General features: G+C 37.8%; 1 protein-coding gene across 4 annotated transcripts in view; it reads right to left on the reverse strand.

The window, feature by feature from the left end:
* Positions 1 to 13,610, reverse strand: part of FERMT2 (fermitin family member 2) — an 84,326-nt gene that overhangs the window by 50,015 nt on the left and 20,701 nt on the right. For all 4 annotated transcript variants that reach the window (XM_032405130.1, XM_032405129.1, XM_032405128.1 and 1 more), the window contains exon 3: positions 1,829 to 2,062. In XM_032405130.1, coding sequence (XP_032261021.1) covers positions 1,829 to 2,062 — 234 coding nt within the window. The remainder of the gene's footprint in view (positions 1 to 1,828; positions 2,063 to 13,610) is intronic.

Genomic DNA, 13,610 nt, shown 5'->3' on the forward strand with positions numbered 1-13,610 from the left:
GTGGGGAGGTTGTACATGTGTGAGGATAGGGAATGAATGGGAACTCTCTGTACTTTCTGTTCAATTTTGTTGTCAACCTAAAACTGCTCTAAAAAAATAAAGTTTATGAACTGAAAAAAATAAATGATATAAATGGGTAAGTAAAAAAAAAAAAAGAACTTAGATGACTAATAGAGATACAGAAACATACTTAACTTTATAAACGAAAATGAAATAACTGTATTTTTTCACTCAAAGAAGTGAACACTAAAAACTGACAATATTCAAGTATTAGTGTTGATTTGGGACAATGGGTTTTCATACATTGCTGGTTGTAATGTAAATTGGTGCAGCAGTCCCCCCTTATCCATGATTTCATTTTCCATGGTTTCAGTTTAATTGTGGTCTGGAAGCAGATGATCCTTCTTCTGATGTATCATCAGAAGGTCAGCCTAATGCTGTGTCACAGTGCCTACATCCTTCACCTCACTTCATCTCATCACATAGGCATTTTATCATCTCACACCATTACAAGAAAAAGAAGGGTGAGTCGGTACAAAAGGATATTTTGAGAGAGAGACCACATTCACATGACTTTTATTACAGTATATTGTTATAATTGATCTATTTTATCGTTTATTATTGTTAATCTCTTACTGTGCCTGATTTATAAATTAAACTTTATCATAGGTATGTATGTATAGAAAAAAGCAGTACATATAGGGGTACTATCTGTAGTTTCAGTCATCTACTGGGGGTCTTGGAACATATCCTTCAAAGTAAATGGGGGACTACTATATAACTACTTGAGAAATTCCTGCATACAAATACAAAACTGCAAAAAGAAAAATACCCAAAGAGTAATGGCAGTAACATACTGTTTATGGATATGTAAACACACAGATATTCAGAAACACATGTACATATGTGTGTGTTAATGTATTTTTAAAAGTACAAGAAGGATACACACTAACTTAGGACAGTGGTTGCTTTGTGAAGGGAAATTATAAGAATGTGACTCAAGAACTTTACCTCTATTATTGTGACTTAAAAAAAAGTCTTGCAAAATGGCAAAATGTCAGTTATTAATTCTAAGATAACAGGAATTAGGTCATTTTTATATAATTTCTTATACTTTTCTGTATTTTTTTTCCTAAAAATTCCATTAAGCATAAAAAACACTGTAATTTCAGTCATTAGATCAAAACAGTAATGTCCTACATCCCTCCTAAATCTATGATATAACAGAATTATGTACTAGTGATAATGACAATAGTTCACATTTTCTCTGATGGTTGAATACTTCCTGTCATATGACATAACTGGGTCAGCCAAAAGTAATCCACATTTCATTTCAGAAAGCATAAATAGAGTTACTACAAGAGTGTTCAAGTTGCAGACTGCTTAACGAAGACAACATTCATGGTCATTTCCTTAGGAGCTGTGTCAGGCCTTCAGTGAAGGACGTGACACAATGTGACTGAATCACTAAAATCACATAGTGACTTATGTGAAGGAAACATTGCAAAACCTACATCTTGAAAATGCCTTTTTTCTTTTCCTTCCCAAGACATAAAAATTAAGTCATCAGAACGAAGTATTACATAATACATACCTGATACACTTCTAGTAAGGAAAAAATCTATATTAGGTTCCTCCTGTTCCATCTTACCTCAATATTTCTTTATCTTAAAGTAATAAAAAACTTTCAAGAATAAAGTGAAAAACTGACATACACACACAAGCATACATAGCTCGCCCCAACCTACTCTTTGAAATAAGCTGTCAATCATCAGTCATATATAAGTCACACAACTAATGCTTTCATAGGGAAGAATTTAATACTTACTAAAAGTCTTACAGATGTCAGAAACAGCTTTGAAGACTCTGTCAGAGAAATTCACTTTCACCTTCACGTACTTCATGTTGGGAAGCTGCAGGCGGAGCAGTTTGTGCTGGGGCGTGAACTGAAGCTTAGCATCCGCCTGAATGCCGTACTTATCCAAGGTCCAGTGTGTTTTAAGAAGCCAAGTTCTCTTCTTTTCCCACCAGAGAGCATGGTCAGACCAATCCTTTTTTACATCTATAAAAAAACAAGCAATAAACAAAACACTTAACAATCTAAGATTACCTTGATAGAAATTATAAGAAGAAAACTAAATTGGGCACTTAATACAAGTAACTAAATACTAAGTGTCTTTTATGTGATAGGTACAAAAGAGATCCTGAAGAGCTGAGAAAACACTCTGTGCCCTTGAAAGCCCATACACAAGGTAGCTGAGGCAGAATACACACTGTAACTAATATGTTTACCTCAGGTACAATATAGGACACAGGGATGAAGAGGGACTACACTGTAGTCACTCAGAGAACAAAGAGAACCCTGGGGACTGGACATGGAAAAATTAATAATGAAGTGGAGTTGGTGGGTTCTAAGCCCAGCCTTGAGGAAAGGACAATATTCTGATAAAGCCAGTGAGAAGGCTGAGGTTTGTTTACGAGACTGCAGATGCGTGCTGAGGTGTGTAAGGAGTAGTGAAAAGTAAGACAGGGAATCCAAGTGAACCAAAACCAATATCCTAGGTGAAGAGCATGGAAAAAAATATCCATGAGTAAGAGAAAACAAAAAAACAAAAACACTACATCCCAACTATATATAAGCTGTCCCAAATACATTTCGAGAAAAGTAACCCAACTTTTTCCTCAACATATCTTGGTATAAGTATAACAGAAAACATTAATTTCTGTTAAACTATTTAACAGCCTTTTGCAATTAAATTAGATGAAACCAAATAAAAGAATAAACACAAGATTTGGCTTCCTTCAATAAAGCAGATCATTAACAATAAACTTGCAAAATAAAATCCAACTTCAGCTAGTTTTTAAAGTAGCAATAAAAGTAAAGACTTTTTAGGGCACCTGGGTGGCTCAGTTGGTTCAGTGACTGCCTTTGGCTCAGGTCATGATCCTGGAGTCCCAGGATGCTCAGCAGGGTGTCTGCTTCTCCCTCTGACCCTCCCCCCTCTCTATCTCTCTCATTCTCTCTCAAAGTAAGTAAAATCTTAAAAAAAGAAAAAGTAAAGACTTTTTAGATAATTATGCGTTAAACTAAGAACCAAAAAAGGGGGACATTATATTTCAAAAAAAGAATAGGCAAGGCAGCCAGGTGGCTCAATTGGTTGAGTGACCGACTCTTGGTTTCGGCTCAGGTCATGATCTCAGGGTCCTGGGATTGAGCCCAGAGTGGGACTCTGAGCCTCAGTTCTGAGTCTGCTCCAGGATTCTCTCTCCCTCTGCCCCTCCTCCCCACTCTCCTCTGCACATACTCTCTCAAATAAAGTAAGTGTTTAAAACAAAAACAAAAACAAAAAAAGAACAGGCAAACAAAGCCTTCCAGGGAAGGGAAAAAAAAACATGGAAAATAGCATTCTTGCAAATAAAAACAAAAACTATTATCATGATTCTGATAAAAAGCTCATTTTAATACAGATTTAAAAAGCGTTGGTCAACTTTAAAAAAAATGAGCTTAAAAGCATATACTAATACGGAATTTTTTTTTAACATAACTTGTATACCTGAAAGCCTCAAATAGTAAAAAATGAAATTTTCACATTGATTATGTGCCTAGAAACACCTTCTCTAATGATGAAACTTACAACACACCACTGAACTTCTCATTGTGGAAGAAACACACAAGTGGAAAAACACTTTCAATTTCCCAGACGTTAAAAAAAAAATTAATAAGTACTTTTTTTTTTTAAGATTTTATTTATTTGAGATGGAGCACAAGCAGAGGGAGCTACAGGCAGAGGGAGAAGCAGGCTCCCCGCTGAGCAAGGAGCCCGATGAGGGACTCGATCCCAAGACCCTGGGATCATGACCTGAGCCAAAGGCAGACACTTAACTGCCTGAGCCACCCTGGGGTCCCAAATCAGTAAGTGCTTTATTAATAGGAGAACTGTAGTTACTTATGATTACACTGCCGTTTTGAAATTTTAATGTTTGTTTTGGGAAAGCCCAGTCAATCATGTTATTTGAAGTCTGGTGTAGAAATTATATAACTCCTATTTTATAACTACTCACTTAATTGTCTGACACAATGTATATAGTACCCTGCATCTTAAATTATTTTCCAGAACAGAATTTGTCAATTAACTTTTAAACATAGAAAATCTGATCTAGCTCACAGAAAACCACCAAGGTTGGGACCTTTTCATTTACTGAGGTAAATGGTCACACATGTTATATAGGTGATTTCCTTTTCTCTTCATGAATAGAGAACGCAAGACAGAAAAAGATAACCTGCAAAGAATAAACCAATTTGAGTAAGGCTGAGCTGAACTGAATTAATGGTAGGTAGGCATACAATACTTTCTTCCCCATACCTCAGTCCATTCACTCTGCTGTAATCTGGTGCCAATGTCAACCATTAAGGAAGCCATATCTCCCCAGTGGGGGAGAAGGGAGGAAAAAGCTATATACTACTACTACCACCACTACCACCACCACTAAAAGTCTGTAAACACTATCATTTGGGTTCCCCCAAAAGGCAAACCTGAAATGAGAACTTTGAGGGGAAGCACACTTGAGGGGATTAGGAATAGTGAGATGGATAGAGAAAAGTCTATTAAGGGTTCACTGACTGCTGTGGATAACTGGAGTTCAATCCTGCTAAAGACCCCCTGAGGAATTATGTAGAACATGCCTAAGACTTGTCCCACCTAGGGAAAGAGAGCTGGGGTATCTATCCACTTCCTTGGTTAAAGGTTGCTCCCAAAGCCATTAAATTCCTACTACTTTCTGGATGTCATGCATGTAGCTGACCACCCTTCACTCAGGCAGAGCAAACTTACAAAGTCCCAAATATCTGTACCAGGACTTTTACAGAAAAACCTCGTGGGCCCTTGACGAATGAAAATCTCAACTTTCCATCAGTTAGACTTCAAACTCTAACCTCAGAAACAGGTACCTCCCCTGATCTTCCTCTTTAAAAATCTGACCCTCCCCATCAATTCTACCTCCCTTTCTCACAACAAAGGAGCAGCCCACCTGCATCCAGGAAGAATAAACAGGGGAGTGTTATGTTTCAAAATCATCACTGATAATTTTGAAGAACTGCAGGGGCCCAGGTGTGCAAACTGGGAGTAAAATTTAGAGACATAAGTTAATGTGGGAGTGGAAATGATGAAAGTCTGAGTTGCAATGGCTAGGCAGTGAGAAAGCAGTAATAAGGAATCCAGAGAACTTTTCCTGAGTATTTTGTTATAGCAGGGAGCACAATAATGGATGGCAGATGGACAGAAAGGGGAGGGCAAGTCCAAGGAGTATTTTTAGTTCTGTTTTCAAGAAGAGAAAGTTATTACAATATCATTTTTTAAAGAATTACGTCTTTTTAAAAAAGATTTATTTATTTGAGAGAGAGAGAGCGAGCATGAGGGGGGGTGAGGCAGAGTCGGAGAGAGAGGGGAAACAGACTACCCGCTGAATGGGGAGCCCTATGCAGGGCTCGATCCCAGAAACCTCAGCCAAAACCAAGAGTTGGACACTTAACCAACTGAGCCACCCAGGCGCCTACAGTATCATTTTTTTTAAGTAGGCCCCATGCCCAGCCTGAACTCACGACCCTGAGATCAAGACCCCAGCTGAGATCAAGCAGGACACTTTACCAACTGAGCTACCTAGATGCCCCTACAATATCACTTAAACAGTGATTGGAATGATCCTATAAAGCTCAAAGCACGTTTACAATTATCATCATTCTTTAATTTGCTCTTCAGCAGAGTCACCATGTCAGTTTCACTGCAAAACCTTTTAGAGACTTGATTGAGCACTCTTAAAATACACAAAACAATGTTTTCTCGCCTTCTAGGAAATCTTCCTTTGGTGCTGGCTTTGTATTGTACTGTGTATTCCACTTTGAAACTAATATCTACGCATCAAGACCCCACAACTGGCTTCACCCAGGATATCGTAAGAATATAGCTGTTCTATTCAGAAGCAGCAAAAACAAATTTTTTTTTTTTAATATTTTATTTATTTGCGAGAGAGAGAATGAGAGACAGAGAGCATGAGAGGGAGGAGGGTCAGAGGGAGAAGCAGACTCCCTGCTGAGCAGGGAGCCCGATGTGGGACTCGATCCCGGGACTCCAGGATCATGACCCGAGCCGAAGGCAGTCGCCCAACCAACTGAGCCACCCAGGCGCCCCAAAAACAAATTTTATACACTGATCAAAATCCTGAGAAAAATGATGGTATATCAATTGAGAATCATTCACTGAGGCAAGCATAAGAGCCAACTGTACATCAAAAATACTTAACAATTTTGTGTGTATATGTGTGAAACAGTATATCTTAATGCAGTAACTCTTGAGAGTACTTAAGTCACATCGTACGCTACAGTGCTTGCCTGTGCCGTGCAACTGTGACTGGTACAAACACAATGCACAAGAGAAGATCTCCGATATCAACATGTATATTTACATATTCCTCCAATTAAAGACTGAATAGAAGCATAAAAACTTTGATTTTAAAAGTAAAATGGTCATCTATAAAGTAACTATAATAATGAAAAGCAAGTGAAAATGCTATTGATTTGTAAAATAATGGTTTATTTTTCTTGTGTGGTATTAGGATTTATAAAGAAACAGTTATTGAAATTCCCTACATATGCATAATCGAAAACTTTGGAACAACTTTCCATGTATTTAACTCCCTTCCGCATCAAAATCTGAGCCCTGCACCATGTTTTAATAAACAAACAAACATTTCTGATTTTTCAGAATGGCAGCCTTGGGGTTTCAAATGTAGCATCAGACAACTGAATGCAACACACACAACACACACATACTCTCGCACATAAGAATAATCAGCCTGGAGGTGCCTGGGTGGCTCAGGCAATTAAGAGACTTGACTCTTGATTTCGGCTCAGGTCAGGATTTCAGGGTCGTGAGACTGAGCCGATGTCAGGCTCTATGCTGGGTGTGGAGCCTGCTTAAGATTGCTTAAGATTTTCTCTCTCCTTACCCGCCCCCCCACTCTCTCTTTCTCTCAAAAAAAAGAAAATAAATAAAAATAATAATAATCATAATCAGCCTGGCACTTGCTATAGTAGAAGTTAGCAAGCATCACCATAGGACTTGTTTCATCAGTATTATAAAACCATTCAAGAGGTAGATCATGCTCAACATGTTCCAATAGTTTGTCCAATGTTAAGATTTCAGTTATGCTCCAGGTATAGTGTAACCACCTTCTTATATTTGGTATACTGTGACTTTAAAATTTTCTATCTATATTTTAAGAAGCAACATCCCATAAATACAAATCTTCTCAAAAGAAAACCTAAGGGGGAAAATGTACTACTATAAAGACATGGTTTTCTTTCTTGGGGGAGAAGATATTTCTTTAGTTATTCATAAATTCAGCCTTTTTAGTGACTTTTTAGAAGTCAGGAACTATTTAGATTATGGTTTCTTTTTTTTTTAAAGATTTTATTTATTTATTTGAGAGAGAGAGAATGAGAGAGAGAGAACACATGAGAGGGGATAGGGTCAGAGGACGAAGCAGACTCCCTGCCGAGCAGGGAGCCCGATGCGGAACTCGATCCAGGGACTCCAGGATCATGACCTGAGCCGAAGGCAGTCGCTTAACCAACTGAGCCACCCAGGCGCCCCGAAGATTATGGTTTCATATACCCAATAAAAGTCATCTATAATAAATTTTAGTAATATGCATTAATTTTTCAAAACATTTTGACAGTTTGTACACCTGAAACTAATATAACACGGTATGTTAATTATGCTGGAATTTATAAATAAATTAACTTTTAAAATTAATTAAAAAAAACATTTTGCCAGAATTCTGGAAAGAATTATTCCTGTATTCCTCCCTTTTTTTTTTCTTTTAAAGATTTATTTATTTATTTATTTGACAGAGAGAGACACAGTGAGAGAGGGAACACAAGCAGAGGGGGTGGAAGAGGGAGAAGCAGGCCTCCCGCCGAGCAGGGAGCCCGATGCGGGGCTCGATCCCAGGACCCTGGGATCATGACCTGAGCCGAAGGCAGACGCTTAGCGACTGAGCCACCCAGGCGCCCCTATGTTCCTCCCTTATTTAATAGATCCAATCATGTTGTGCTCTGTTCCACATAAAAATAATACTGACAGACACTCAAATTCATATCATTAAAATTGCAAATGGCTAAAACATTAACTATATCAATAAAAATCTTCTCACTTGACTGTAATAGAATGCTCTTCAAATTCAAGAAGTAGTTGAGTATTTATCCTCAAAGATACCATGTGTGTATTCTAAGGAACTGAAGGCTTAGGGGTTTCATTATTGGGAGGCTGAGTATACAAACATTGCTTATTCTACCAAATGGCTTTTGGAGCATTCACCCACTCCATCAGTCACAAAAGAAAATCAAGTTATTTCAAAAAGCTTTCTGCTAAGGAAAATACTATGTCCCTCTTTATGTAATGACAGCTACCTTACACTCTAGAAAATGAGCACAGAGAAAGAAGATACACTATTAACACCCTATTTAATCTTCTCCTAATAGGGCCACAATTCCTTCTTGACCATTTTGATATGCAATTCTAGAATGCAATTATTTACTTTCATTTTTAAACAATTTTAATTGTTTAAAAAGTAAAAAAAAAATGACAGTTAACTGAATTAACTTATTTAAGTACCCACATTTCAAAAATAAGTAACTTATTAACAATTTGAAATAAACAGGAAACAAAATGTTACTTTAAAGTGGCTTAGATTTCTGTTTGCATATTTAAGAAATAATAGTCATTCAGGAAAGAAATACAGAATTTGTTTAGCATTCTCGTAACTTCCATAAACCAGAAGCAAAGTTTACATTAGATAATCTTTGGTAAGTCAACATTTTATTTTAAATTATAAGTACACAAATGCTTTCTGGGCACATACCTTATTTTTTGTAAATAGATTTTTCTGTTGTGCTAATACATAGTTTCCTTTTGTTTTAGGATCCTCTTAAAACCCCAAATTAGGTAATATAACTATTGCATGTCAAGAATTTACCCTGTCTTTAATGACGGCAAAAACTCTTCAATCCTAGTAAGCTATTAACGAAGCTATTAAGCAACTGGTTCTGACACCACTGCAAGCAAGCCATGTGACAAACTGACCAGACCAGATAACATCATAGGCCAGTGTCCTCTTGACCTCCAGAATAAGACTTTCAAACTCCTCCATCACACCATTTACTTATACCACCACTAGTCACTCATCTACCAAACTTAAGGGATTTTCCCTCTTTCATTTCACAACCAGACTGAAACAATTACAGGCACACCTCCTTTTATTGTCCTTTGCAGATACTGCTGGGCTTTTTTGTTTGTTTACAAATTGAAGGTTTGGGGCAACCCAGCTTTGAGCAAGTGTATTGGTGCCATTTGTCCCAACAGCATTTGCTCACCTCATGTTTCTGTCACATTTTGGTAATTCTTGCAATATTTCACACTTTTTCATTATTTGTTATGGTGATCTGTGATCACTGATATGATTTGCTAAAAGCTCAGATAGTAGCATTTTTTTAGTAATACAGTATTTTTTAAAGGTTTTATTTATTCATTTGATAGACAGAGACACTGTGAGAGAGGGAACACAAGCCGGGGGAGTGGGAGAGGGAAAAGCAGGCTTCCCGCTGAGCAGAGAGCCTGATGCGGGACTCAATAACAGGACCCTGGGATCATGACCTGAGCCGAAGGCAGACGCTTAACGACTGAGCCACCCAGGCGCCCCGAGTAATAAAATATTTTATTTATTTTATTTTTATATTTTTATATCTATTTTTTATAAATTAAGGTATGTGTATTGTTTTTTAGACATAATGCTATTGCACACTTAACAGACTATAGAGTAAATGTAACTTTTATATGCACTAGGAAACTAAAAATTTCATTTGACGTATTTTATTGGGATGTTCATTTTATTGTGGTGGTTGGGAACTGAATTCAAAGTATCTCTGAGGTATGCCTGCACTGTAAATTTTATGATCAACATGGTCTAAGATACCACTAGGCAAGCCTATGTTTCCTCAGTCCACCACTATATTTCAAACTTACCATCCTCAAATTGCTGACTATTCTCCCTCTTTCTAAGTAGACAATCATGGATTCTACTTCAGAAAATAAAGAAGCTATCAGATTGGAACTATTTCACCTACATGCCAACCAAATTTACAAACCTTCTTGCATTTATTTTTACCTGTATGGGTCTCCTGCCTTTGTGTTATGATAAAGTATCTATTTGTCTCAAACCAATCCTGGTAACTATGCTCTGCTGCCCTTCTCACCTTCTAGGAACTATATACACTTCTTACACTGGCTCCCTAGGTATCTCATGCATTTCCATGGCTTTAAATGGCATCTATACACTCAACATTTCTAAGTTTTATCTCCAGCCCAACCTTCTGCTTAGAGCACCACCTTATATATCCTACTGCCTATCCCGTATCTCCATCTGGATATCTCACAGGCATCCCAAATTTAATATATCCAAAACTTAACCCAATTTTCTCCTATCTCTACTATTACTAAATAGGACTAACCATCAACCCAGTTGACTCAAACCAGAATCTATAAGTAATGGATTCTTCTTTTCCCACCATTCCCCACATTTATCAGCAATCAGTTTAACTTCCAAAAATCTCCAATTTCCACTGGCATGAACCCATATTGTTCAGGTCACTAGCACCTCTTCCACTGATTACTGCAATAGCCTCCTAACCAGCCTATTGATTCCATTCAGCACTTCCCACACAACAGCCAAGGTGATCTACTCAACGTTGACTCATGTCATTCCCCTAATGAAAATACTTTAACAGCTTCCAAATGCACTCAAAATAAAATCTCAATGCCTTATCATAGTCTACAAAGCCCCACACACTATGGCCCATCTACTCCTCTGAATTTATATTATGCTACTCTTTCTCTGCTTCAACCATACTTTCCTTCTCTTTATTCCAGGAATAAGTAAGCTCTTTACTGCCTTAATGGCTTTGCACATGCTATTCCACTCTGAATGTCGAATTCCCTCTCATCTTTCTCAAATTTTAGTTTAAATTTCATGTTCCCAGAGAAGCCTTTTTAACCACCCTAAGATAAACCTTCCAATGTCCTATGTCCCTTCATTATTCTCTATTTTAGTACACTGTGATCAAAATTTGCATTCATTGTTGTTCGTAGGAGGGGTAAGTGTCTTTCTTCCCTACTAGACTATACTCTCTAAAACAAAAACAAGGTCTGTTTCAATCATCATTATATTGCCAGCTCCTAGCACAGTGCCTGTACACGATACCTGATAAATGAATAAATCCTCATTTTGAAAAATTTAAAGATCCTTCATTACTACCCCAAGAAAATATTATCCCCAACAAGGATTAATTTAGTTGTATGTTTAAAAAATCCATTTTTGTCTTCAACTTCAGAATTAAAACATGCTTCTATACTAACCAGAAGCACAACAGAGATTTCCCTAGATGTGGGAAAATCAAACTGAACTGACTTCCTCTTCTTGTTCACATCTTCTAAAAAGGATGAATCACTTTGTTCAAGACGAACCCTATAATGTGAAACGATTATATTCCAAAAATTCATTTTTAGGTCTTAGAATTCAGATTTGCCACAAAGAAATAGTAAATAATAGCTAGGTTTCAAATCAGATTGCTGCCCAAATCTAAAATAACCCAGAGCACATTACTAACAATATTATACTATACTAAACATATATCACAAGGTTTTTTGGAAAATTTATGGTCAGTGCTTCAACTTGAGATATAAGGAAAACTGCTAGTAGTGGCACCTGCAGAATCCGGGTTAGAGAGCGAAGAAAGAGAACACTGCTGGTAAATTGTCGGGGAGACAAGGGCTTCTCCCTAGTCCTCTTTCCACAACTCCAGGAATTAACCTGCCTCCTTCCTCTTTCCCAGCTGCTTAAATAAGTTTAAAAATTATCTCTATGATGTTATCTCTAATACTTATTGAAATTTAAGGACATCAGATCTTAATTTCATTATTCAATCACTATTATTTTGTCCTGAAGAACTTCTTACTCTCACCCCTTTAGGTTTCCTTCCTCCCAAACTTTTAATTTCAGGTGAGGATGCTGAGGATCCTCCGCCCTTGATTTTAGGTGTGCCTTCTTGTTCTGGTCTCTTTGGTTTACTCAGACCTTCAAAAAGGAAAAGAGGAAGCAAAATGGATGAAGACTGTTATTCCTCAGGTGCACAATCAATAAATGAATTAAAAGACATTTTCCAAGTATCTACCATTTGCCACACTAAGTTAGGCCATGGGAATATAAAATTAGTAAGAACTCCCATTCGAGAGACACAGCCTAAGTAAGGGACACAGACAAGTAAAATGAGCTAAAAAGATATAAAAAAACAAAATGCCACAGAAGCAACCAACTTTAATGTAAAAGAGGAATTAGGCTCTGAAGAAGAGGTGGTATTTTATCTGGGTCTTAAGAGATGTGGGAGACTTCCAACATGTGCTTGGAGTCTCTAAATCAGATTTTTTTTATGAAGATAATTATGATGGCATTATGGAGAATAAATCAGGAAAAGGAAGAGCCTGGCAGCAAGAAATTTACTGCAATATTCTGGAAGCAGAACCTGACCTAAGGCAGAAGCTGAAGAGAAGGAGCCAAATATGAGGAACATGTCTAAGAAGAATCACAGGTCTTAATGATATTGACTATAGATGAGAGAAGACAGCTAGAAGGTGAAAAAGGAAAGCTAGAAAGCTCCTAACTTGAGAATTAAATGGACAGCAACAAAAGCACTAAGATTTGGGGCGCCTGGGTGGCTCAGTCGGTTAAGTGTCTGCCTTCAGCTCAGGTCATGAACCCAGGGTCCTGGGATGGGAGTCCCACATTGGGTTCCCTGCTCAGCAGGGAGTCTGCTTCTCCCTCTACCCCTCCCCCCTGCTCGTGATCTCTCTCTCTCTCTTGTTCTCTCTCAAATAAATAAAATCTTAAAAAAACCAAACCAAAACAAAACAAACCCATAGAGTGGAAACACCAGGTCTTACCAGAGGGAGCAATGAGAAGTGAGATATGCTTCACATGAGGATTGTATTTCCTCCCTTCCCTTCCTTAGCACCCGCCTTTCCTACCTCAGAGCTAAGTGACCTGCACTGGTAAGAGCACTATTATGTAGATTGCAAGAAATCTTTGTTGTTTAGCCAAACTATGGAAAGAGCCTAGAAGTCCATTAACAGATGAATGGATAAAGAGGACGTGGTATGTGTACACACACACACACAATGGAATATTATGCAGCCATTAAAAAATGAAATCTTGCCATTTGCAATGACGTGGATGGAACTAGAGAGTATTATGCTAAGCGAAATAAGTCAGAGAAAGACAAGTACCATATGATCTCACTGATACGAGGAATTTGAGAAACAAGACAGAGGATCATAGAGGAAGGGAGGGAAAAATGAAACAAGACGAAACCAGAGAGGGAGACAAACCATAAGAGACTCTGAATCTCAGGAAACAAACTGAGGGTTGCTGGAGTGGGGGGGTGGGAGGGATGGGGTGGCTGGGTGATGGACATTGAGGAGTTTAAGTACTATGGTGAGTGCTGT

Source organism: Phoca vitulina, unplaced genomic scaffold (assembly GCF_004348235.1).
Source record: "Phoca vitulina isolate PV1807 unplaced genomic scaffold, GSC_HSeal_1.0 scaffold7, whole genome shotgun sequence".
NCBI lineage: Eukaryota > Metazoa > Chordata > Mammalia > Carnivora > Phocidae > Phoca > Phoca vitulina.